The 26,565-nt window shown below is 53.6% G+C and overlaps 1 protein-coding gene across 4 annotated transcripts in view; it reads left to right on the plus strand.

Moving 5' to 3' along the window:
• Positions 1-26,188, plus strand: part of OPA1 (OPA1 mitochondrial dynamin like GTPase) — a 61,040-nt gene extending 34,852 nt beyond the window's left edge. For 3 of the 4 annotated variants that reach the window (XM_039341513.1, XM_039341515.1, XM_039341516.1), the window contains 13 exons: positions 2,174-2,289; positions 3,731-3,795; positions 5,494-5,570; positions 8,428-8,593; positions 10,189-10,341; positions 10,450-10,558; positions 10,867-10,946; positions 12,024-12,164; positions 13,258-13,374; positions 13,722-13,815; positions 14,427-14,537; positions 22,723-22,802; positions 25,822-26,188. In XM_039341513.1, the coding sequence (XP_039197447.1) occupies positions 2,174-2,289; positions 3,731-3,795; positions 5,494-5,570; positions 8,428-8,593; positions 10,189-10,341; positions 10,450-10,558; positions 10,867-10,946; positions 12,024-12,164; positions 13,258-13,374; positions 13,722-13,815; positions 14,427-14,537; positions 22,723-22,790 (1,297 nt within the window). In that variant the 3' untranslated portion in view covers positions 22,791-22,802; positions 25,822-26,188. Of the gene's footprint in view, positions 1-2,173; positions 2,290-3,730; positions 3,796-5,493; positions 5,571-8,427; positions 8,594-10,188; positions 10,342-10,449; positions 10,559-10,866; positions 10,947-12,023; positions 12,165-13,257; positions 13,375-13,721; positions 13,816-14,426; positions 14,538-22,722; positions 22,803-25,806 lie in introns of all 4 variants that reach the window. The other variant, XM_039341514.1, reaches the window with a different exon arrangement.
• The last annotated feature ends 377 nt before the right edge of the window (positions 26,189-26,565 follow it).

Genomic DNA, 26,565 nt, shown 5'->3' on the forward strand with positions numbered 1-26,565 from the left:
GCAGAGGCGAAGAAAGTTAGATAGCCTCATTGACTCAACAAACACGAATTTGGGCAAACCCCAGGGAACGGGGGAGGATGGGGGGCCTGGCGAACCGTGGTATCACAAAGAGTCAGACACAATTTAGCTGAACACCTGCAACAACAAAAGCCTCAGTCTATTCTGCTTCTGCTCTCTTCCAAATAATAGTGCCCAGAAGCACTCAGTCACCCTCCGGCTTCTCTGTTTTTTTGCACAGCCTTCTCAGACTGGGGGGTGTTGGGGTGTTTCTTGGTTTTGTTACACATTAAAATCAAAGGAGGGGGGGATATCAGCTCCCCGGATGCCCCAGAAAGAAAGTAAAGTGCCAGAAGAAAATGCTGACTCCTCTCTTGTTCCGGCTAAAATTTGAGCTTAAATTTCCAAAGCCGAGAAGTTTGGCCTCTGGGATGTGGAAGGGACCGATGGATTGTCTAGCCCAGGGGTGTGCAACCTCGACAACTTTTAAGACTTGTGGACTTCAGCTCCCAGCTATGCTGGCTGAGGAATTCTGGGAGCTGAAGTCCACAAATCTTAAAGTTGTCGAGGTTGCACACCCCTGGGCTAGACAAATTATTGCACATCTCGTGTTTGAATAATCTTGGAGGAAGGGCCAGGGGATTTCCTGAGAAATAGGGGAAAGACTATCTAGGGAGATATAAGACTCTTATAACTGCTCTGGGGAAGATTCTGGAGGAAATGATAAAGGAATCGATTTTTGAGCACCTTGAAATCCAAGCAGGAGTTTACCAGAAGCCGGTGTGGACGGGCCAGGCTAATCTTATCTCCTTTTTCGATTGGCTTAATTGCCTTAGGAGATTGTGGAAGTGCTGCACACATTGTGTACCTTGTGCAGAGCATAGAACAACATATTCTGCAACCTGCTGATTAGCAGGCTGGTTAAATGTGGGCCATGTGGCAGAAACATGAACCTTAGCTAGTCCTCAACTTACAACCGTTTGCTTAGTGACTGTTCAAGGTTACAGCGGCACTGAAAAAAGGGACATGACCGTTTTTATACTTACGATTGTTGTGGCATCCCCAGGGTCATGTGATCAAAATTCAAACTCTTGGCTGACTGGTTTTTTTGACGGTTGCAGTGTCCCTGAGGCACGTGATCCCCTTTTGTGACCTTCTGGCAAGCAAAGACAATCAGGAAGTCAGGTCCACTTAACAACTGTGTTACTAAGTTAACAACTACAGCAATTTGCTTAGCAACTGTGGAAAGAAATGTCGTAAAATGGAGCAAAACTCAACAAAACCTTTTGACTCCATTGTGGTCGTAAGTTGAGGACTCCCCGTATGTGAGTCTCCGTCGGATCCTGTCAGGGACTGAGCGGGATGCCCCTTCTGAGTGCCCTGCTCCTCCGTCCCTCAGCCACGACTTGGGGGAAGGAGTGGAAGGAGGCACACATTGTAGTTGCTGATTGTATAAAATTGGGGGGGGGGAGGTTGCTGTCCTAAGACAGAAAATTAAAAACGGTCTTAATGGATTATTACAGGAGAGGTGGGCAACTAGAGCAGCTTTAGGGCTTGTGGACTTCAACTCCCAGAACCCCCTGAGCTAGCCTGGAATTCTGGGAGTTGGAGTCCACAGGCCCTTGCTGAAGGAAAAGTCTTCATCATGGTTCAGTCCAAGCCGGGAGTAAACAACCTGTCGATTGCTTTAGAAAGAAAGTTACAGTTTATTGAAGAGGAGAGCCAGACTGGAAGAAAAGAGAAAAGAGCACATGTAGGGAGTGGATTTTGATACCCTCTGGAGCCTTTTGTTTGGAGTTGTTCCTGTGGCATGAACTGAGTCTGAGTGTGCCTCTTTGGCATCTGTGGGTTAATCCCATTATGTCCTGTCCTAGAGTTTGGGTGGGTATGTAGATTTCTAAGCTTCTAGCTGGGGGCCTCCAACTTTCCTGAATGGTTTGCATCTCCATTTCTACAGAGCTGATTTCTGCTTGAGAGAGGGAGACTTGGGGCTATTAAGAAAACTGGGCATGCTTTTCTGCCTCTTTAATATTTCCTTCTGGGGGGGAGGTCCTGACTTTCCACACCCTAAAGCCGCTGTACTTGATCAGCCGGGATTACAGCAATGGGCTGCCACGGGTCCTTCGGCACTCACCTGGCACACATCCCTGCAGCGCTTGTGTCTTTTTCTCCCCAGGAACTGCATGCTGAAACCCCACCAGGTGACCACGCGCAACCTCAGCCTGGCTGTGTCCGACTGTTTTTGGAAGATGGTGCGTGAGTCAGTGGAGCAGCAGGCGGACGCTTTCAAAGGTAAAGGGGCAGCTCGGGCAGTGGGGAGCCTGGGGCAGAGAGGAGTCTGGGACTGTGCACGAAGGGGCCACCAGACCACGCGTGTTGCTCCCGGGTCTTTGGGGGCAGAAAAGTGGCCCTTGCCATCTTGGGTGGGATCTCAGGTAAGGCAGATTCCGCACTCGGGGCTGGGCTGAGCTCTTTTAGGGCTCTCGTGGCTGCAGTGGAGTTGGAGACACATCTCGGGGGTGGACCCAGAGGGTGAGCACAGGAGCGAGCGACCCCCAGGCCAAACGCTGTGGAGACCGAAGGCAGGAGACGCCTTGCAGGCTGGGTCTGCCCTCTTTCTGGGGCACCCGGAGCTTTGGGGCATTCCCCGGGTAGGGCAAGCGTGATCCGGAGGTCTCGAGGGAGGCAACAACGTTGGCTCTAGGGCAGGAGTAGGCAACCTTGGCTCTTTTATGACTGGTGGACTTCAACTCCCAGAATCCCTCAGCCAGCATGGGGGAACTGTGGCCCCTTCATGACTTCTGGACTTCAACTCCCAGAATTCCTCAGCCAGCATGGGGGAACTATGGCCCCTTCATGACTGGTGGACTTCAACTCCCAGAATTCCTCAGCCAGCATGGGGGAACTATGGCTCTTTTATGACTCGTGGACTTCAACTCCCAGAATTCCTGAGCCAGCATGGCTCAGCTTGGAAACCTCTCCCTTTCCCCTCAGCATGGCTGGCTCAGGAATTCTGGGAGTTGAAGTCCACGAGTCATAAAAGAGCCCAGGTTGCCTAGCCCTGCTCTAGGGGGAAGGACCTCAAAGCTTGGGAGAAGGAGGAAGGTTTTTCCCTCGGTTCCTTGGCCCTTCCCAGGCAGGTGGGGCAGGAGAAAGGGAAATCTGCAGTCCTTGGAGGAAAAGCTGACCCAGGCAGTGGGAAAGCAGGCTGGACTCCCTCTCGGCCACCACAAACCAGGCAGGGCAGCTGCCCAAGGAGGCTCTCCGGCCACGGAGGGTTTGGCTTCGTGCCTCTCTGACCGCCGCAGGGCCAGGAGGGGCTGCTCACAATGAAAACTGCCCGTCTCTGGTGACTAATTAACGGTCATGGTTTTTCAATTTCAGTTTAACATCACGTTCGATTTTTGTCCCAGACTCTAGAGGTGTTATTTATTTTTCCCTTATGATTCTTAATAGATGATTTGATTTTAATGATGCCGGCTACGGAGGCTTTAATGGGTTGGATGTTCTGATCAGGCTGCCTTAAAGCGCCCCCGGGGTCTATTGATTTGGAAAGAATAATAATCAACATAAACACACAGGTGGCTTTTGAAGAGCGAGACGGCCTTTCCTGGCCGTGTCCTGCAGCTGAAGGGCCTGGGCGTTCCGTGGAAGGTTTCGGGGTGTGGGAAGGGCACCCTCCGGAAAAGCAAGCACGGAGGTGTGGGTCTCACTGTTATCTTTTCTTTCCCAGCAACCCGCTTTAATTTGGAAACCGAGTGGAAGAACAACTACCCCCGCTTGCGAGAGCTGGACCGGGTGAGTTCCTGTCTGCCTCAGAGCCTTTGGAGCATCTGCTGGGCCTCAGGATCAGCTTCAGCCATCACAGCATCCTTACACGTGAAGGCCTGTCAGTGGCTTCCCTGTAGAGCAGGAGGTGGCCAACCGTAGCTGGCTGGGGAATTCTGGGAATTGAAGTCCACAGGTCTTCAAATGGCCACAGTTGAGAAACGCTGGGCTAGAGGATTCTGGGAGTTGAAGTCCATGTGCCTTAAAATGGCCACGGTTGGATACCTCTGCTATAAAACTTCCACAATTATGGGTAATTCTCGACATGTCCAGTTGTTTAATGACTGTTTAAGTTATGATGGACCTCACCAGAGGGATCTGGGCTGAGGAAGGACTGGGATCCTATTGTGCAGAGCCTCTGGAGCCAGACATTTGGGGGGCTCAGCTGGACTCTGCTTACCAGCACTGGCCTCATTCATAGAGCTGGGACAGGTGCCCGGCTCCCTCTTTCTCTTGGGGCCCCACCCTGCAAAGCTAAAACTTAAAACTCGAATTCACTTGCCAATTAGAGCATGCATGTATTGTTGTTGTTAGTTGCGAAGTCGAGTCCGACCCCTCGCGACCCCATGGACAACGTTCCTCCAGGCCTTCCTCTACCATCTTCTGGAGTCCATTGAAGCTCACGCCTGCTGCTTCCGTGACTCCATCCAGCCACCTCCTTCTCTGTCGTCCCCTTCTTCTCTTGCCCTCCATCTTCCCCAGCATCAGGCTCTTCTCCAGCGAGTCCTTCCTTCTTCTCATTAGGTGGCTAAAGTACTTGAGTTTCAACCTCGGGACCTGGCCATCTAAAGAGCAGGCGGGGTTGATCTCCTCTAGGACTGACCGGTTGGATCGCCTTGCAGTCCATGGTATAGCACAAATTAATTAATCAAACTTGAGGGGTCCTTGATGCTCCGTGAGTTTGGTTGTTTTCCTGCAGGCCTTTTATTATCCAGCTAGCTAACATCATCAGTGCTAGTAAGGATTGGGGTTTGGGTTAGGGAATCTCCGCTGCTTATTTGCCCTGGTGATGTTATTTCATTTGGGTCATGACCCGTCCGCAAGGAAACGGCCAAGCTCGGAGAGCAGCAAGGGCCTCCGGTGTCAACCCTGAGCTGACAAAGATTCCCCTTCGTTAATCGAACTTGCACAGAAAGTTGAAAGACAGCCCAGCCTCCCCCTCCCCCAGGAGAGCCCAAAAGAGGAAGGAGGGTCTTGACCCCAGCTGCCTCAGGACCACCAGAAGGTGTTGAAGCGGTCGGCCATTGGCCTTTTCCACCAGGGATGAAAGGAGTTTCACACAGACACACACACACACACACACACACACATACACACCCTGTGGAAGAGGCCCCTGCTGAGTCCAGGCATGGAGGTGTCTGCTTTGAAAGGAGCCGGTGTGGGCGAGGCCAGGGGGAGGTGTGGGAGGGCAGGACTGTTGCCTTTGCCCTGCCTAAAGGGGGCCCCTGAAGTGGGGAGGGGCTGCTCAGGGAACCTTTTGGGGTCCTCAGCGAAGGAGCGGAGTCCCCAGGAGAGGCTTGTGTCATCCATCCCTCCTCTCCGGAGACGTCCTTCTTGCCTTTGATCTCGGCAGAAATCCACCGTGCCTCTTTCTACACCCGATTCAACCCCCTTCCCACATTCAGTAACTCTCCCTCTTTCCCTCCCTCCCTCTCTCTCCTTCTCCAGAACGAGCTGTTTGAAAAAGCCAAGAACGAAATCCTCGACGAAGTCATAAGCTTGAGCCAGGTGACCCCCAAGCACTGGTACCGTCCTTCATTTCTTTCGTTGGTCTTAGGAACGTGGTGGTGGTCGGGGGTGCTGAGCTTAGGAGGGGCTGCTTTGAATGCTCCGCTGGGACTGTCGAGCGTGGATGGGCCTCCGTGTCGGTTGGGAGCCCCTTCCTCCCCCTCCCCCGTCCCATCCTTGTGGTTTTTGCAGCTCCCCCTCCCCAGAAGAAAACATGCCTGTGTGTGTGGATTGTTCTTGCTCCAAGAGTGATTGAAACCAGCCAGAGGGGCGGGGGGAACTTGGGCAGCAGAGGAGAAGCAGTTGTGCAAAGTTGTAAATATTCCAAATAAAATCCAGGTTTGTCTGGCCGCCCCAAAGAATGGCGTTGGTCAGCCTGCCAGAGGCTTACAAAGTGCCAGGGCCTCCCACGCCCCCCCCCCTTGGTGCTGTATGCTGGATTAAAAACCATGGGGCTGCCTCATGTGATTCTCCTTGTTTTGGGTCTTGAGAATCCCTGCCAGGGACTACTGAGATGTCAGGAAGATATTTGGGGGCGGGGGGGGGGGCTTGCTTGAGCCTTTTGGGCTCTGACCTTTAATGGAATAACAGAGCTGGAAGGGACCTTGGAGGTCTTCTAGTCCAACCCGCTGCTCAAGCAGCAGACCGTATACCATTTCAGACAAGGGGCTGTCCAGTTTCTTCTTAAAGGCCTCCAGTGTTGCAGCACCCACAACTTCTGGTGGCAAACTGTTCCACTGGTTAATTGTTCTCACTGTCAGGAAGTTTCTTCTTAGTTCCAGGTTGCTTCTCTCCTTGATTAGTTTCCATCTGTTGCTTCTTGTCCTGCCTTCAGGGGCTTTGGGGAATAGGTGGAAACCCCCCCCCTTCTTCTTTGTGGCAGCCCCTCAAATATTGGAAGATGCTGTCATGTCTCCCCAGGTCCTTTTTTTAATTCAAACGTTTCCTTTCGCCCTGGAACATTTTTGTTCCTGCTCTCATCCTTTGAAAACATCACCAAAGCAGCAAAGATTACAAGACACCCGACCCTGCTTTTGATTTGCCTCTTGCAAGGTCGATCAAGAGGCCTCCAACAGCAAGCGGAAATTGTGTGTGTCTGTCTGTATGTCTGTGTGTATTTGCGGAGCTGTTTTCGAGCAAATGAGTCTGGTTTGGCCAGAAGATTTTTTGGCAAAAGACAAGTGAAACGTCTGTTTTCTGTTTCCAAGCCTTTCCCATTTTTATTCTTTAAATGCTTCGCATCCTTTTAAGTTGTCATAAATAACTTTCCTAAAGCCAGTTGGAGACCAGATGGGCCTACTTACTACACACACATTCCCCCCCCCCCCCTTGGCCTGACTTCAGCAGGATCGCAAAGCTTTGAATGGCTTTGCTTGCCAAACATCCCAGGAAGGAGCAACTTCTCTGCAAGAAAATAGTTTTCCCTTCTTTGCTTTCCTTGCCATCCTTTTCCTTTCGCAGGAAGGAAGCATTCAGGCTCATGGTGTTAATTATTGTCATTTTTACCCTTTGGACTATTAACCTACCGTTCCCACCATATTGACTTCCTGTCTCATAGACCTAGAATTCTTCCTAATTAATTCCGAATTCCTCGTGTTCAGAATTCTGCCTTTTTGCCTCGTTTTATGTTTTCTTGTTATCAACAATCCTCTCGGACTTACTCTAAATCGGGTATCCCAACCTTGTCAGCTTTAAGACTCGTGGACGTCAACTCCCAGAATTCCCCAGCCAGCTGTGCTGGCTGGGGCATTCTGGGAGTTGAAGTCCACAAGTCTTAAAGCTGACAAGATTGGATACCCCTGTTCTAAATCCTCTCCCACAGTTAACAAACACCACTGCTGTGTTCATAGAATGTGTGCGCTTTCTACACAAACTGCATTAGTGTTTCCCATAACAGCCTAGTTCATGCAGCAAAGAGAAAGGTTGGATTCTCACAACGTGTGATCACACACAACACATGCCCACACATCCCAGTTTCTTTAATCTGCTTTTCATGGAAGGCGCATGAAGTTGCAACAACAGCTTTTGTGTTTGTGTATGTCACTCATACATTCCTGCCCATTCCCCCAAAAGGCTTCTGGAGTCCGTGTGATCATTGTGCTTACATTACCATAATGTTCATTTTCTTCATTCATGTGGCCATTTAAATGGAAACGTGTGTTTATTCAAGAGAAGGAGGAGTTTGGTTTATCAGTTGAAATTTACTTTTTCTGAGTTTCAGATGATAATTATGCCAAATGACTGAGATTCTGGGAGAAGGAAGGATAATTGCCTGTCAGATCTTTAATAATGACGATGATGATGTTATAAAAAACTGCGCTACTTGGAACATCTTATATTTTAAGAAGATACCTGATTGACACCTGGGATGCTGGTAGCAACCAGTGTCAACCATCAGTGCCAGCCAATTTGAATGTTCAGTTGACTGAGGTTCATGTTTAATTAATAAAAGATGATGATGATGATGATGATAATAATAATAATAATGTTTGAAGGGACCTTGGAGGTCATCTAGTCCAACCCCCTGCTCAGGCAGGAAATCTTAGAACAGGGGTAGGCAACCTTGGCTCTTTTATGACTCGTGGACTTCAACTCCCAGAATTCCTGAGCCAGCCATGCTGAGGGGAAAAGCAGAGGTTTCCAAGCTGAGCCAGGCTGGCTCAGGAATTCTGGGAGTTGAAGTCCATGAATCATGAGGGGGCCATATTTTCCCCATGCTGGCTCAGGAATTCTGGGAGTTGAAGTCCACCAGTCATAAAAGAGCCAAGGTTGCCTACCCCTGGCCTAGGCAGCCAAGGGGGCGTTCTCTCCCCTTCCTGGGACCCTCATCTCCTCCTGACGCCGGTCTCCTTTCTTCCCTTGTTCCTCTCCCAGGGAGGAGATCCTCCAGAAGACCTTGTGGGACAGGGTCTCCACCCACGTGATAGAGAACATCTACCTTCCAGCAGCCCAGTCTCTGAATGCCGGGACCTTCAACACCACCGTGGACATCCGGCTGAAGCAGTGGACAGACAAGCAGTTGCCCAACAAGGCCGTGGAGGTGAGTGGCAGCCTGGGGGACTTGCCCTCTCTTGGGGGACTCTCCCCTGAGCAGAGCGGCCGATCATGTTGTTGCCCTTCTCCCCCCCCCAGTGGGGTCACTGAGGAAAGAAGAGCCTTTGGCTGCTTTTCTAGTAATAATAATAAAGTTGGAAGGGACCTTGGAGATCATCTAGTCCAACCCCCTGCTCAGGCAGGAAACCCTACATTTTTAGTAAAGCCAAGGGGTTACCAAGCCGGGGAAGCCAGATTCTGAAAAGTTTCGGGTACTAAGAGTACTACTTACTTTTCGTTTTTCAAGGTCCTTTCCCCCCCCCCCCTTGGTTCATGGCAGTCTGGCATCAGTAAAGCAGTGGAGGGGCGAAGCAGGACAGCAGCACTGACCCTACACACACACACACACACACACACACACACACACCTCTGGCGTCCCTGCCTCACCTCTTCCTTCCTTTCTGGGAGACGCAGGGCCAGTCCTGCTCTCCCCTCCACGCTCGGAGCCTTCCCTGCCCCACCCAGGCTTTCCACTAGTGCAGGGGTAGGAAACCTTGGCTCTTTTATGACTTCTGGACTTCAACTCCCAGAATTCCTCAGCCAGCGTGGGGGAACTGTGGCCCCTTCATGACTCCTGGATTTCAACTCCCAGAATTCCTCAGCCAGCCTGGCTCAGCTTGGATACCTCTCCCCTCAGCATGGCTGGCTCAGGAATTCTGGGAGTTGAAGTCCACCAGTCATAAAAGAGCCAAGGTGGCCTACCCCTGCATTAGTATGCTGAGACCCCCAGCGCATTGCTCCTGAACGGGGGCCAAGAGCTTCTCCCTCAATCTGCCCCACTTGCCAGGCGGCCTCCCCTGCCAATTGCTTTCCTCACCACGTGGGCTCTCTTTGAAGCCTCTTTTCCCTTTTTAAAGGCCGTTCAAGTTCAGCTGAAATTGGACCACCCCTGGATTTGGTGGCTTAAATAGCTTCCACCGGCGCAGGCGGTCTCTCAGCCCGAATGTGGGCATGGCAGCGGGACCGAGGTCCTTGGGTGAGGGGTCTGCCGCCCCCTGCCCCTCTGGAGGGGGGCCCTAGGCCAGGAGGGAGACTGGCTTAAGGCTCTGGCAGGTTAGGACCACTTAACTGGGCTAGAAGACCTGCAAGGTCCCTCCCAACATTATTATTGTTGTTGTTATTGTTTGCTGTTGTTGTTATTGACACTAATGGAGCCTGCCCATGATCATAACTTCAGATGGCCATAAAAGTCAGTCACGTGACAGACCCAATTTTTTTGTGGTGGTCATTAAGCTAACCCTGCAATTATTAAACTAATCATGAACCAAACCATTTGCCAAAACCCAGAAGTAAATGCTTCTTTTTTGGAGGGAGGACTCCAGCCTGGAGAATCCCTCCTGCAGCTGGGGGGGATAAATCCCACTCCCCCATCAAATTCCCACCCAGAGGCTTGGGCTCGGAGGGGGCCTGGTGGTCCACGCCTGGAGAAGACGGGGAATCCCATGTGAACCGCTGGGGCTGGCAGACAGGGCGCAAGAGGGCACGGCGGGGGGGGGTGCCTTGCCTGCTGTTTGCTGAGGCGCCCCTCCCGCCCCTCCGCAGGTGGCCTGGGAGACCCTGCAGGAGGAGTTTTCCCGCTTCATGACCGAGCAGAAGGGCAAGGAGCACGACGACATCTTTGACAAGCTGAAGCAGGCCGTGAAGGAGGAGAGCATCAAGAGGCACAAGTGGAACGAGGGGGCAGAGGACAGCCTGGTAGGGCCAGCCCCCCTCCCCTCCCCCCACATGCACACACGTGCTCCCTCGGGACGGGTGGGGCGGGGGCAGAGGGGCCCTCCTGATGCCGGTGCTCCGTCTTGGCAGAGGGTGATCCAGCACAACGCCCTGGAGGACCGCTCCATTTCGGACAAGCAGCAGTGGGACGCCGCCATTCAGTTCATGGAGGAGACCCTGCAGAGTCGCCTGAAGGACAGTGAGTGTCCCTCCCTCCCTCCCTCCCTCCCTCCCTCCCTTCCTTCCTTCCTTCCTTCCTTCCTTCCTTCCTTCCTTCCTTCCTTCCTTCCTTCCTTCCTTCCGGTTTCAGCCTCTCTTGGGCCACCTCACAGCTACTGCTCTGAAGTGAGGAGGGCTTCCTAAGTCAGAGGCCCGGAAGGGAGGGTGGTGGATCCTTGGCAGCCCCCCCCCCCCGAATGTGGCCGGGCGCCTCTTCTCTCCCTGCTTTGGGCGAGGGTCTTCTGGCCTCTGGGACTCAGGGGGGGCCTCTGTCTCGCTTCTCTCTAGCGGAATCGGTCATTGAAGACATGGTGGGGCCGGACTGGAGGAAAAGGTGGCTGTACTGGGTGAAGCGCAGCAAAGAGCAGGTAAAGGGACACGCAGGTGTCTCACCCCAGGGTCGGCCCTTCCCTCTGGTGGGGCTCCCTCTTCTCTGCGTGGCCGGCTGCACCCCCTCGCGGAGTGAGTCCCGCTTCTGCGCCCTGGGCTTCCTCCTCCTGCTTCTCCTCCTTCACCCTGGGGGAGGCTGCCAGTTCTTGCTCTTTCCCAGGGGGAGGCAGGCCTTCCCCAGCGGTGCCTCCACCTTCCTCAGAACTCATTTTATTGGGGGAGTGGGAGGCAGTGGGGGTCTCTGGGGCCTCCAGCCTCAGCCTGTCTCCCCCTTGGTGGCATTTGCATTCCTCCTTCAGCGTTGCTCCAGGGTTAGCCTTTCCCTCTGCCTTGCACAGGCAGTCCTCTACTTACAGCCAACATTTCTGCTGCTAAGTGAGACAGGAGTGGAGTGAGATTTGCCCCATTTTGTGACCTTTCTTGCCACAGTTGTTAAGTGAATCACTGCAGTTGTTAGGTTAGTAACACAGTTGTTAGGTGACTTTTCTTGTGTGGTCGCAAAGGGGGAAACTGCGACCGTCATAAATATGAAGCAGTTGCCAGGCGACTGAATTCTGACCATGTGACCCTGGGGAGGCTGCAACGGTCGTTAAGTGCGAAAGACGAACATAACTCACTATTTTCAGCACTGTTGTAACTTTGATCGGTCCCTAAATAGTGTAAGCCGAGGATTCAGTGTGGGGAATCTTTCATTAATGTCAAGCGTGGCCCTGCTGTCCCTTCCTTCCAATTTCCAGGAGAAGCACAATCAACCTTATTTGTTGAGTCAATTTATATGGCTGCCCAAATCCCAGGGGAGGGACTCATGTCGGCTTAAATCCAAACCATAAACCGACAGGGTAAAAATAACCCCAATAGAAACACAGGGTAAACTGAGGCCCTCCATTAAACAGGCAGGCTCTTCCTGCAACACCCCAACACACACACATACATACACACCCTGGCCCAAGCCCAGGGGAAAAGCCAGGAGGGGGAGGGCAACCCGTAACCGCTGAAATGTTCCCCCCCACCCCTTGCGAGGGGCTGACGGGGCCGTTCCGCCTCTTCCACGCCAGACGACCCGCAACGAAACCAAAAACGAGCTGGAGAAGATGATCAGATGCAACGAGGAGCACCCGGCTTACCTGGCCAACGACGAGGTCACCACCGTCCGGAAGAATCTCGAGGCCCGAGGGGTGGCGGTGGACCCCTGCTTGGTAAGGCGCCTGGCTTCGGACTCCGTGAGGTGGGGAAGGTAGGGTTTCAGTAAGACCCCCCCTCCTCTCAATCTGCCCACTCTCCTCCCCTGGAAGGTTTCTTCTTGCACTTGCTGGCGGCCGAGTGGCCGGCCAGGGAGGAGCCCCCCAGGATTTGTGGAGGTGTGCTAGGTGGGAGCAGCAGTGAGCACAACTCCAGCTGGCTTCCTCTGTCCGGGGTTGCCATTGGATCAGGCCCCTGGGGGAAGTGGGCCCTAAAAACAAGCATCCTGGGAGGGGCTCTGGACTAGCAACAGCACTTAGACTTGTGTACGCTGCCCCAAAGGGCTTTACAGCCCTTTACAGAGCCAGCCTCTTGCCCCCCCCCCCAACAATCTGGGTCCTCATTTTACCCACCTGGGAAGGACGGAAGGCTGAGTCAACCTTGAGCCGGTGAGACCCGAACTGCTGGCTGTGGGCAGAGTCAGCCTGCAGTGCTGCCTCCTGACCACTGAGCTACGAGGGTCCCATAATTCAACCCAGTGGTCCATCATTGGAGGCTTTTAAGAGACTGGACAGCCACTTCTCTGAAACATTATGGGGTCTCCTGTTTGAGCAGGGGGTTGGACTGGAAGACCTCCAGGGTCCCTTCCAACTCTGCTGCTCTGTTGTACTTTATTCTTTTTTTATTTTTATTTTTATTTTTTTGACCATTGGAAGCCCTGATTCTGTCTCCCTCTCGTTCTCTGCTCGGTGTCAGAATTTCTCCCTGGAGCTCATGGCCATCAGTGACCCCCAGGACCTTCCCCGCCACTTTCTCTCCAAGGACAGGAAATTAAATCCTGGCCGGCCGGGGCAACTGACCGCAGATGGGCCTCTTCTTTTCTCCTGGGCACCGTAGGGCATTCCCCAAGGGTGTCCGGGCAGAATAGCCAGCCGTTCTCCGTCCACACAGTAGGGAGGGCGGTCTTTTGCGGATTGCCTTCTGCTCAGGACGGGGGCCTCGGCAGAGGGCCTCCCCCAGTCCAGGACTGACCAGATATCCTTAGCGAGAGAGCCTCGGTTTGCTTGCCCGGCCATTTGAAGGACCAGGCCTTTCTCTCTCTGCTCCCAGATCAAGGACACCTGGCACCAGGTTTACAGGCAGCACTTCTTGAAGCAATCCCTGGACCACTGCAACCTCTGCCGGAGGGGCTTCTACTACTACCAGAGGCACTTTGTGGACTCGGAGGTAAGCGGAGAAGCCAGTGTGTGTTTGTGTGTGTGTGAGATGGGGGAGGCTCTCCTGCCCAGTCGGGATGTCCGTGCTCCAAGAGGATGGTGCTTCTGCGGTGTTCCACTAGATGGCAGTCTTGCAGTGAACATCTGGTTCCAGCTGCTCTGTCTGGGCAATGTGCTGAGCTCTCCGAGGGCCCCCCCCCCCGTGTGGGATCGTTCTCCCTTCTCTGCCTTTACTTGCATTCTGGATTCGTGCGTTATACGCTCACCTGCTGGGCCGGGCTGGATTTGCACAGCCCCCCCTCCCCCATGCACTAAGCAGATTTTGGGGCTCACCGCCGTGTCCCTCTGCTCCTCTAGCTGGAGTGCAACGACGTGGTGCTCTTCTGGCGCATCCAGCGCATGCTGGCCATCACTGCCAACACCCTGAGGCAGCAGCTGGCCAACACCGAAGGTAGGAGCCCTGCTGTGGATGGATGGGCTTCTGGTGGGGACAGAGGCCGTCCGGGTGGCGGGTGGGAGAGAAGGGGCATGCCCAGCAGCCCCCACTTCATCTCGGACGCCCCTTCAGGATCTGGGAAACCTGCCCTTCCGGGGAGCTGCTTGGCATCTGTGGCTCCGTTCCTGCCAGGGTGCTCAGCCCTGGCTGAAGGCGAGACCTCCGTCTCCTTTGGATATGGATCCTGGACCCCCTCCCCCCAGGAGGTGCCCTCCGGCTCCCACGGTTTTCTCCTCTTTGATTCCTCGGAGCCCTCAGCCTCCCTTTCTAGCACTTTCGCCCTCCTGCAGAAGCATCTGTGGAGGTCCTCCATGATCCAGGTTGTCCCAAAAGGGCTTTTTTCAAAGGCAGCTGGGCTTTCGTTTTTTCCTTGAAGACGTTTCATTTCTCATCCGAGAAGCTTCCTCAGTTCTGAAGCAGGAAGCGAAATGTCTTCAAGGGAAAAACAAAAAGTCCAGCTGCCTTTGGAGAAAGCCCTTCCAAGATACACACACACACACACACACACACACACACACACACACCCCACAGAAATAGTTCCGCTAACCCCGAGGCCCCCTCTGCAGTGAGGCGCCTGGAGAAGAACGTCAAGGAGGTGCTGGAGGACTTTGCCGAAGACTGTGGGAAGAAGGTGACGCTGCTGACGGGGAAGCGAGTGCAGCTGGCTGAGGACCTCAGTGAGTATTCCTGGCTGGAGTCACGGGGCCCTTCCTGCGCCAGTGGGACGCTCTGCCACTGGAGAAGTGCTGGGCTCTGCGCGGTTAAGAACCCCAGGAAGCGCCTGGCCAGACCGTCTTGGCTGCCTCTGGGTCTTTGTGTCTGAGCCTCCCTGGGTCCTGGCTTTGTCTGAGCCACAGTCCGCGAGAGGCATTGCAGTGTGGGTGCCTCCCTCTGGGAGCCTTCCGGACTGTGTGGCTCACCCAGGGGGAGAGAATCGCTGAGGCGGGGGGGGGTCCCTGATGCCCTCTGAGCCTGGCAGTCTCCTTGCAGGCGTTTCGTGACCCAACCAGGGAACATCATCAGGACTGGAAGAGAGTGGGGTTTGCAGGGAGGAGGAGGAGGAGGACTATGGGGTCCCTGGGACCCTCTGAGCCTGCCAGTCTCCTTGCAGGCGTCTCGTGACCCGACTGGGGAACATCATCAGGGCTGGGGGGGGGTCTGCTCTCTGTTCATGGGAAGTGGCTTGCCCTGCTCAGAGTGGGTGAGAGTGTCCTTGGTGGGTCCTCAGTTTCCTGTATCCCTGCTTCCCCTCCCTTGTAAGTATCCAAAGCCAGGACACGCATGGAAAGCCTTCAAGCCAGTTTTCAGCCAGGAGGAACAGTCCCCCCCTGGTTCTCTCCTGCAGGCAGGAAAAAGGGGGGGTGAAGAGTCCACGGGCTGGGGGGGGTCTTGTTTGCCTAGCTGCCAGAGGGGCAGATACCTGGGGGGGGGGCAGAGAGGGGCAGCCAGCTTCCTGCCAGGCAAAGGGCTGGGGGTTTCTCTCCCAGTGGCAGCCGCTGAGCGGAGCTTCCGTGGGTGTTTGTGCTGGGTAATCTCCAGCTGAATTCCTGCATGAGGAGCATTTCCTGGCCCACCAAGGCCCTCTCCTGTCCGGGCTTGTCCCCCACCCCACCCACCCACCCCTGGAGGCCTAGGGAGAATCAGGCAGCCCAGCCTCTCTTGCCGGGAGGCCTTGCTGTCATTCACAACACACGGGGGATTCCCTCCCACCACCCCTCTGCTCCAAAGAGGCTGTCCTAAAAGGGGGGTGTCATTCCCCCCCCCAAAGAAGGCAGGCCTTTGTGCAGGTCTCTCACCGCCCCTGCCGTCCCCCCCCCCGCCTTTTTGCATGCATTTCCTCTCTTTCCTGAGGGTCGTGATTAAGCTCTGGGCAAAGCAGTCTGAACTACTACATGTTTATGCCATTGGAAATATGCTCGGCTTCTTGAATTTCGGTGCTACCAATAAGAATAGAAGAATAGAACAGACTAGAATAGAATATTCTTTATTTGGCCAAGTGTGATTAGACACACAAGGGGTTTGTCTCCGTTGCAGAAGCTCTCGGTATATGTGCAATAATAATAATCATAATAATGATACCAATAAGAGAAAGCAGTAGAGAAGATGATAAGGATAATAATAATACCACAGCCCTCCTATGTGGGTGAATCTTCTTAGGCCAGTGGTTCTCAACCTGTGGGTCGCGACCCCATTTGGGGTCGAACGACCATTTCACGGGGGTCGCCAAACAAAGCAATCTGCCATTTTTTCCCCCTTTTCCTTAGCTGTGCTACTCCCTTTTATTCTATTGGCTTTTGAAAGCCAATAGAAGAGACTCTCTTGAATAGACTCTAATTCTATTAGCTTTCAAAAGCCAATAGGAATTGTCCAGGCTGTCTCTGCCCTGCTGAGCCCGCCAAAAGTCCCATTCTGCAAATGGTGCTGCACCGGTTGAGTAGTCCTCGACTTACGACAGGTTGGGGGTCGCGGCATTAAAAAGGTTGAGAACCACTGCCTTAGACATAAGACATGGGAATTAGGCGTTCAGCAAAGTGATGGCAGGAGGGAAAAAACGGTCCTTGGGTCTAGTTGTTTTGGCCTGCTGTGCTCCCTAGCGCCATCTGGAGGAGCGGAGCTGAAACAGTTTGTGTCCAGGATGTGAGGGATCTGCAGAGATCTTCCCGGCCCTCCTTCTGACCTGCGCAATAGACGGGTCCTCAGCGGAAGGCAGGCTGGTTGCAGTTGTTCTGTTTCTGCCGTCCTGACAATCCATTGGAGTCCACACCTCTGCTGTGTGGTTGCTGTGCCAAACCAGACAGTTGTGGAGATGCTAATGAAGGACCCGGCGATTCCTCCGTAGAACCGGATCAGCTGCTCCGTGGGCAGCCTGAGCCTCCTGAGTTGGTGCAGGAAGGACATTCTCCCTGGTGCCTTTTGGATGAGGGTTCTAGGGTCAGGGGTCCAGTCCAAGTCCTGGGACAGGGGTGGGCAACCTTGGCTCTTTTATGACTGGTGGACTTCAACTCCCAGAATTCCTCAGCCAGCCTGGCTCAGCTTGGAAACCTCTCCTTTCCCCTCAGCATGGCTGGCTGGGGAATTCTGGGCGTTGAAGTCCACCAGTCATAAAAGAGCCAAGGTTGCCTACCCCTGTCCTGGGAAGTTATAGAACCCCAAAACCTGAAGGCTCCTGTGCTGATGCTGTGTTGTCGAAGAAGGAGAATATTGGCAGCCCAGGGTTGTAACAAGGGGGGGGGGCTGGTTCTCTCAAGTAAATAAACCCTTTATTATCAAAGTATAACATGTATACAGTGAAATTGGCTGAGCCTCGCTCTGGGTTCTTTTCTTGCAGACATTTCTTTACCCAGGGAGGTAACACCATCAATGCTAGAATTTCAGGGGCGTCAGCATTCACGCTGAGGAGAAACCATAAACCAGCTTTTGTGGTGGAGGAAGGTCTGAGAAGCAGGAGACCCTCTTGGGATGCACTCACCCCCCCCCCAGTTGGAGCTACAGAAGGGACGGTCCAGGAACTGTTTGAGGTCCTGCCAAGAGTTAGCTTAACCCCACCGGGCAGCAGTGGCCCAGACCGGCCCTTAGCCAGGAGAGGGGTCAGCGCAAAGCAGCAGCAGCCTGTTCAAAGCAGCCACAGAGACCCTGGTCCTGGCATTGTGGGTGGGTGGTCTTCCCTACTACCTGCCGTTGCTCTGATTTCTCTTCCCCCCGCCCGAAGATCTGCTCCTGGTCCCTGGGAGGGAACTGGGGGGGGGTGGCATCCAGTGGGTGTGTGGCTCCGCATGGCACACGAATGGGCCGATGGGATGTGCCCATCGGGGGCAGCTCAGAGGGGCAGAGTGAGACGGATGCCCTCCCCCAGAGCAGAGCAAAAGGCCAGCTCTGGGTGCTGGCAAAGGGGAGAGGCCCAGCTGGGCCCCCTCGCTGCTTTTTAAAAAGGGTGATGGGACACCAGACCATCCAGTTTGAGCCCAAAATGCCACCTGCCACTTTCTGCCTGGGCTGCTCCTGCTCTGGAGTCCAGGCTCATCTTGGAGATTATCCTGGCTGGGTCCCACCTCTGTCAGGATTGGAACTGGCAGTGAGGTTTCGGTCGCTTCTTTGGCGCGCACACACATACATACACACACACACACACCTCCCTCCTTCCGTTCCAGGGAAGCCTGAGGGGGCTGATTTTCCTTCACCAGGAATTCCCCCCCCCCGCATCTTCCTACTTGTTGAAAACGATCTCTTACCGCAGGGATTAGGAAAGCTCCGGTGGGTGGGAGGAGGAAAGGGGCTGGTTGTACTCCCCCCCCCCCAGCAGAATCCCGTATGGCTCCAGAAGCTGCTGGGGGCCTCTTGACCGTCGGAAGCCCCTCAGGAGCCTTTGGGAGCCAGTTGGGGGAGGAGGAGCTGTGGAGGGGGCAGGTGGGGGACAGAGGTGGTGCTGATCCAGGGACTCGGGGGCACCTTCTATGTTCCCCCTCTAGGTACGCCCTCTTAGCCCCCCTCCAATTTGGCAGTGGGGAGCCCCTCCTCCCTCTGAGCCAGATCCTTCCTCCCGGAAGCTTTGCCAGGGGGCCACTCGGGGCACAGTTGCCGGGCTGCCTGCCGGGGTGGCTAAGTCAACAGACCCCCCGGGGGGAGCTCCTTCCCTGGGAAGCCCCGTCCCCTTCCAGGAGAGTGCTGGGCTCCCAGGCCCCGGTCCCCCCCCCCTCGGGTGTCCTGGGGGGTTTCCTCCCTCCCGGATCTGGTGAGGGTTCCAGTGAGGGTTCCGGCAGCGGGATTGATGGGCCTCTGACGCAGGTGGGGAGGAGGCTGACACCGACACACACACCCCGCTGACCCGTGTCACGGATGTTGCCGTGATTTCCCCGTCTCCCGTGTGGGGGGAACCCCAGGAAGGCTTTGCTTCAGCGTGGCAGGACGCACTTTCGCTCCGGGGCAGGCGCTGACAAGGGGCCCCTTGACTGCCTGCCTGGCAGTGAGGGAGCGTGGCTGGTGGTGTCGGCTTTCCCTGGGCGCCCCCCTCGTCCTGATTCGGTGGGGGGGGTGACTCCTCCTGAACTGCTCCCGTCTCCCTCAGAGGGCTTCTCTTTGGCTGCTTTTGTCCTGGGGCTTCCTTGGGCCGGTGAGCTAATGGGGGAAGAATCCCCCGGCCTCATCTCGGCCTCTCAGGGAAGCCCAGGCCAGGGCAGAGCCTGGGACAAGCCCCTCTTTCTCCCGCCCACCCGCCCGGCAGTGGGACGGGGAACAGGGCCGGCCTTTGTGGCTGAGGCGAGGGAGGGCCTCCCAGCCACCCGCCGGCCGCCCCATTTCCATCTTGACCCGCTTTCTCTGCTGGCAGCACAAACGCCTCCTCCAACGGGCAGACCCTCCCCACCTTGCCATGACACCCCCCCCCCCGCCCATTCACTGCCCATCTGGTTTCCAGCCTTGGGGGGTGGGGGGGCTTCCCATCAATCTGTCTTGGCCAGTGATGGATGGGGTTCTGTCTCCACCCGGCTGACCTGGGTGGCTTCCCTCCCGGTTTGGCCTTTTCCTCGGGGGGGGGGTGAACAAGGGGGACCCGCTCCAAAGCGGGGGGGGGACCTTGCTGTCAAGCAGTCTGGCCAAAAGACCCCAGCCATTCAGTGGGGCCTGACCCCCGGCTCAGCTCACTTCATTCTAACAGCTTTTAGTCACAATGGGGTCCTCCTCCCCATGCCGGAAGAGGGAGGGTCACGGAAGGTCTGCAGCCAGCTCAGAGTCCCGGAGGGGGAGGGGAAGCCAGCGAAGGTCTCGGCTGGGGGTCTTTGGCGGTTTAGGCCCTGCCCCCTCCCCAGCTCCCTTTAACTGGGAGCCTCCTGGGTGCCTCAGGAAGAAGGAAGCCCTGTCTTCCTGGAGGCCATTTTCAGCTCTAGCAGAGTAACAGACTTGGAAGGGACCTTGGAGGTCTTCTAGTCTAACCCCTATGCCATTTCAGACAAGTGGCCATCCAATCTCTTCTTCGAAACTTCCAGTGTCGGAGCGTTCACAACTTTTGGAGGCAGGTAGTTCCGCTGATCCATTGTTCTCACGATCAAGAGGCTGCTTCTCTCCTTGATGAGTTCCCTTCTCTTGCTTCTCCTTCTGCCTTCTGGTGCTTTGGAGAGCAAACTGACCCCCTCCTCTTTGTGGCAGATATTGGAACACTTTCTGGGGAAAGGGAGAACCTAGTGAAAGAAATGCACCCCACGTTGTTGGAGGGGCCATTGGAAGCCCTCAGCCCCAGATCTCCCACAGCCTCCCTTGAAGGCCAGAGCCCTGCCCTTTCCTGTCGGCAACCCCTCCAGCATGACTAGATTTATTTATTTATTTATTTATTTATTTCAGTATTTATATGCCGCCCAATCCCAAAGGACTCAGGGCTGCGTACAAAGTTAAAACAATGATAAAACAATAAAATAAAGCAGTCATACTGCGAGTCTGATCATATCCCGGCCCCCCGGGGACATCAGCCCCAGGCCTACCGGAACAGGAGGGTTTTAACGGCCTTCTTAAAGGCCGGCAGATCAGATCCGGCAGCTTCACCATCGCTGGGCTGTTTGGTAGCTGTGACCTCGCTCGCTCGGGCTGGGCATCCCGGGGGCAAAGTCTTGGCCTCTGAGGCCCCGTACTAACCCGCCATTCGGAAGAGAATCCAGAAGGGATTGTCAGTCAGCCGTAGAAACAGTTCACGAGTGCCACGTTAATGGCAGGATAAGCTTTGTGGCAAACGACCAGTGAGTTTAATAAACCAAACCTGTCAGTCACAACCCCATCGCCGTTCCCAGGTTTGCCCGTGACGTCTTCCCATCGCAGCCACAGGTGGCCAAACTCTGCATTGAGAGGCCTCCGTTCGGCGTTTGCAATGTGGCCTTTTGTGCCTTCGCTGCTGGTGCAGAAGCCACAGAGAGGACAGTCAGGGCGGCCCATGGAGGATCAGCCTGGAATTAAGGAGAAACTTCCTGACAGTGAGAACGATTAACCAGTGGAACAACCTGCCTCCAGAAGCGGTGAATGCTCCAACACTGGAAGTTTTTAAGAAGAGATTGGACAGCCATTTATCCAAAATAGTATAGGGTTACCTGCCTGAGCAGGGGGTTGGACTAGATGACCTCCAAGGTCCCTTCCAGCTCTATCCTGATTTTAGGGCTGAGATGCCCACAGCTGCTTTTTGTGAGGCCCTTGTGGTGCCCCCGGCTGATCCTGAGCGGTTGTGTTTCAAGGCGCCTTCCCCTCTTGAGCCGAGCCCCCCCTCCCCGCCTCAGTCCTGGAGCCGGGTCTTCCTGTGTTCTCTGTGTGTATTCAGATCCTAATTACAGATCAATTAGTCTGTTTTTGAGCCCCGGATCAGAGGATTAACGCAAGGGAGATGAGTGGCCCATGGATGTTGTTTCATGTGGGGACAAAGAGGCTGGAAAGATGAATGGGTCTCCTGAAGCCGCTGAATAGCCCAGGCTTTCTTCCTTCTGTGTCGGGCAGAGTTGACGGGATGTTGGGAGAAAGGATTATGGGAATATTCATGACCAGATGAAGGGCTGGGAAGAGGGGGGCCAGGACGGCTCATCTTTTGAGCAAACACCCGGTCAATGGCAGGAGCAGGGGGTTCAGCGCTCCCCGCCGGCTGCTGCAGAATCCTGCTCCTTGCGGCTGGGACGGGGGCGGGGGGGCTTTGTGCCTTGGGGGGGGCTGTTTAACAGGTGTAGGAGAACCAGGGTGTTCCTCTCTCACCCTCCCCAAGGGGCATTGTCTGGCATCCTTCCTCGACATCTGGAGCAAGAGGGGGGGTGAGTTGCCTTGGGGCAAGATGGGCAGCAAACAGATTTAATAATAATTGTAACGGGCAGGTCCAGATGACTGGCAAAGCAGGAGAAGGGGCTCGGGGTCGGCACATATCAAGGTGCCCCTGAGGGAATAAGGCCCGGGGGCGGGGGGTGCCTCTTGCCAGTTGGGCTTCTCCTTGTTTTCCAGTTCCAGACTCCGCCCTGCCTCGTCCAGTTCCTGGTCTTGGGGCCAGGCCAAGCTCTGCCAAGGAGATGGGGCAGGATGGCTGCTTGTCTCAGCGGCTCTTCTGCCCAAGCTGCCAGTCTTGGCCCCTGGCGCCCTGCCTGCCAGAGGGATCCCAAGTCCTCCTGTCTCCTCTCACAGCCGGTGCCATCTGGGGCTCCTGGGGGCTTATCCTTCCCTGTCTCCGTGGGTGAGGAAGGGAGCCTGGCTCCCAGCACTGGATCCAGCAGACTCACTATTTTCCTGGGGAGTCACTGGTAATCCCAAAGTGTCAGCTCCCCAACGTCTCTCTTGTTCCCAGTTCAAGGCCTCTGGGGGGGGCAGGGGGGCTTTCGGAGAAGGCTGAGAGAAGACCCGATTCCCATCCCTGAAGTCCCCCCCCCTCTCCATTTGCACAACACGTTTCAATTGCGCTTCCGGGCGTTCCCGGAAAGGAATATAACCAATACGTGCTGTTGAATGCCATTGTGCAAACTTTATTTTTTCATTGCAATGTAGTATTTGCTAAATGATAATATTTTAAATGAAAACTCTACTAAATAAAATTCAGGTGTCCCAAGTTTAAGCTTTTCCCAGCCTAGTCGCTTCCCAGCTTTTGGTCCAGTTCATCTAGATCAGGAGTTGCCGACTCGACTTGTGGACTTCAACTCCCAGAATTCCCCAGCCAGTCCTGCTGGCTGGGGAATTCTGGCCGTTGAAGTCCACAAGTCTTAAAGTAGCAGGTCAGGGAGCACCTCTGGATGAACCACCTTGCCTGCCGTTTGCCTTCTGACAACGGATGGGAGAGAAGATGAACCGGAGACCATGGGGGGCCTTCCTCGGCTTCCTTCTCTGGGCCTGAAGGCAGGAACTTGATTTTTTTATTTTATTTTCCAGAAAAAGTTCGGGAGATCCAGGAGAAGCTTGAAGTCTTCATCGAAGCCCTTCACCAAGAGGAAAAGTGATGGCTTTACCAGGTAAGGCTGCTGAGCTTCTTCGATGGGCCTTCAGTTGCTCTTTTTTTTTTTTTTTTAATTGAAAATTTTTAAAAGTTTTTACAAAAAACAAAAGAGACAACAACAAAAAAAACAAAACAACCCTCACCCAACCCCTCCCAAACCACCCCCTCCATCCCCCCCCCGAGCTTCCCAGAGCTGAATATAGGCTTAATTAAAATTTTAAAAATCCTAAAAAAAAGTTAAACAACTTATAAAATAATTAACAATAAGATATATATAACAAAAAAAAACATAAGCATTAAAAAGAAAAAGTGCTTAAAAAAGAAGAAAAAAGAAAGAAGAAAAGAGATAAAAAAAGAAAAAAGAGAAAAAGTACAATCTATAAAATATCAAAGTTTATATACAAGTTATAAAAAGGCTAAATGGTATTTTTTTATATCCAATTTGTATTGTGTGAAATTTATCCATTTTTCCCATACGGCAAAAAATTTCTCTTGCGATTGCTCCTTTAAGAAAGCCGAAATCTTTGCCATTTCCGCCAGATAGGAAACTTTAAAAAGCCACTCTTGCAAGGTAGGCAAAGATTCCTTCTTCCAATATTGCCCTACTAACAGCCTTGCGGCTGTAATCAAATTCAACATCAATATAACCTCCTTAGCATCACAATCAGTAACAATACCTAACAAAAACAATTGTGGAGTAAATTTTACCCTCTTTCTAAAAATTCTTTGGATATTCCACCATATCTTAGTCCAAAAAGCTTTTATATTTTTACACGACCACCATACCTTCAGTTGCTCTTGTCAAGAGTTGGGTCTTCTCATCTCCAGCCAGGACCTCCTTGGCTGGTGAGGGGGGGGGAGGAGGGGTGTCTGGAATTTATCACACTGATTACAGAGGATGGGGCTTAGGGTGCTTCTGGGCTGGTGTCCTCCTGGAGGCATTCTCTCTCGTGGAGGCTCCCTTACTGAGGCCCCTGGCCTGATCCCAAGAGTTCTCTTACTTATCCTCTTGTTTGTTTGTTTGTTTGTTTGTTTATTAAATTTGCCTACTGCCCAACTCCCAACAACTCGAGTCAAAATGGCTCTGGGGGATCATCCAGTTGATCTTTGTGCTTCTTCTTGGAGACCCTGCCTCATTTTTGTTTTCATTAAACCAGACATATTCTCAAATTGGGTATGACTAGGTTAACGAAGAGAAGGACTAGGGGGGGACATGATAGCAGTGTTCCAGTATTTGGGGGGCTGCCCCAAAGAAGAAGATGGGGGGGGGTCAACCGTATTTTCCAAAGCCCCTGAAGAAGGCAGGACAAGAAGCAACGGATGGAAACTCATCAAGGAGAGAAGCAACCTGGAACTAAGGAGAAACTTCCTGACAGTGAGGACAATTAACCAGTGGAACAACCTGCCTCCGGAAGCAGTGAATGCTCCAACACTGGAAGTCTTTAAGAAGAGACTGGACAGCCATTTATCTAGAAAGGTCCAGGGTCCCCTACCTGACCAGGGGGTTGGACTAGAAGACCTCCAAAGTCCCTTTTAGCTTCGTTATTGTCTCCATAGTGCTTTTTCCAAAAGGCAACTGGACTGTTTTTTCCCCCAAGGAAGAAGACATTTCGCTTCTCTTCCGAGAAGCTTCATCTTGGATGAGCAGATGAAGGCCGGATGCCAGGCCCAAAGAAGCCTCTCGAATGAGAAGCAAAAGGTCTCCTTCTTCTCCTTCCACAAGGAAAAAACATTCCAGTTGCGTTTTGGAAAAAGACCTTGGAATCTCCCTAGGCATTCTGTCATTCAATTGATTCTCGTGCCCCCCCCCCCAGTGCTGGGCCTGCTAGTCAGTGTCTGGGCTGTCATTGGAGCTCCTGACTCCAGCACAATTTGTTTGAAGCCAGCGGTTCTCAACCTGTGGATCGGGACCCCATTTGGGGTCGGACAACCATTTCACGGGGGTCGCCAAACAACGCAGTCCGCCATTTTTCCCCCCTTTTCCTTAGCTGTGCTACTCCCTTTTATTCTATTGGCTTTTGAAAGCCAATAGAATAGACTCTCTTGAATAGAGTCTAATTCTATTGGCTTTCAAGAGCCAATAGGAATTGTCCAGGCTGTCTCTGCCCTGCTGAGCCCGCCAAAAGTCCCATTCTGCAAACGGTGCTGCACCAGTGAGTAGTCCTCTACTTACGACCGGTTGAGTAGTCCTCGACTTACCACCAGTTGGGGGTCACGGCATTAAAAAGGTTGAGAACCACTGTTTTAAGCCTTTGCTCCCCGGAAGGCCTTCCCAGCCCCTGCCTGTAAAATCCTTGGGGGGCTTGGACTCGGGGTGGCTGTCCTCTGGTCTCTGCTGCTTCAGGGGAGCCGAGCAGGTGAGGGCGCTGAGTCTGGGCAGAAGCTGCAGGGTTTGAGACACCCAGAATGTCCCGGTTCCGACAGATGAAACTCTTCAAAAGAACTTGGAGGCATTGTTTACCTTAAAGGACCTTTTATTTGAGTAGCATAACAGAGGCATTACATAATCGAAGCCAAAAATTGAATTCCTCTCCCCTGGGCACAGTAGTATCAAAGCACAGTAGTATCAAAGCACATTCCCCAATTACCTTGAAGCCCCGGCTTCCTCTCCAGCTCTCTAGCCCTTCAATTCTTTATCAGCTCTCAGCCCCAATAACCTTGATTCTCACGCTAAGTTTAGTGTTGTTATGTCTAACTGGACTCTCATTCACATCCCCCCCCCCCAGCATCATCTAACTCAGTGTTTCTCAACCTTGACAATTTTAAGGCATGTGGACTTCAACTCCCAGAATTCCACAGCCAGCATTGCAGGCTGTGGAATTCTGGGAGTTGAAGTCCACATGCCTTAAAATGGTCAAGGTTGAGAAACACTGATATTCTAACTCCAAAAGCAAAAGGGAAAAAGAGGGCTACATTTCCATCTGTGGTCAATGCAAAACATCGGATGTTAGCAGCATTGACCCAGGAGAGGACAGCTGCATGCCTGGATGACTACTGCATATTCGTAAATTCATTTGCAGGCTTTTGTCTTTCAGTCAAAAAAGGCTACGGGGAAGGCAAAGCCCTGCTCTGGAGTCCGTGGAAAGCAGATCCCTCTGCTGGATTTTTTGGACTCTCCCAGAATGTTCCAGAAGGAATTGCTGCTCTTAGAAAGACGGTCACTTCATAGATGCTCATCGGAAGGAGAAGCAAAGCAAGGAGGCCACTAGAAACCTGGACTTTATGGCATCCTTGAAGTGGCATCTTGCAGGTGGCGTCCAGATTGTGTGATTCTGTTTTTATTTTGAAGACGGGATAAACGGAAGGGAGGAATGTTCATCCCGAGATGGTCTTCTCTCCCTTCTTCTCCATTACGTGTAAGAAACGAGAGGCTTAAAATAAAAAAAATTAGCATCTTGTGCAGGAGGTTGAGATGTTCCTTCCCCGTCTCCTCTTTCCCACCCCCCCAGCCCCACCCCTGGGGGGGGGGAGAGAAGAGAGAAAAGGTCTGGCAAAGTCATCCCAGGCTTGCTTGCAGCACTTGAGAGGGCCTGAGGAAGGCGGGGGCAGCCCCTGCTCGGGTCCCGTCCCCCCCCCCCAATGAGCAGAGGGCTCTTTCTGCAGACCTGGTGGGTGGGATGCCCTCTGTTGATTTGGCTGCCGTCTTCAGACGGAGCAGAGCGGCCCTTCGGCCACCCACGTCTCTTTTCCGTGTTTCTGGGAATCCGATCCTGGTTGTGTGTTGAAAGAACAACCCTGGCCAGGCAGCAGCAGGTGGACGCCGGGGCCTCGTGAGGATG

This window comes from Crotalus tigris, unplaced genomic scaffold (genome assembly GCF_016545835.1).
Source record: "Crotalus tigris isolate CLP2741 ecotype Arizona unplaced genomic scaffold, ASM1654583v1 scf7180000017765.3138416, whole genome shotgun sequence".
Classification (NCBI taxonomy): Eukaryota; Metazoa; Chordata; class Lepidosauria; order Squamata; family Viperidae; genus Crotalus; species Crotalus tigris.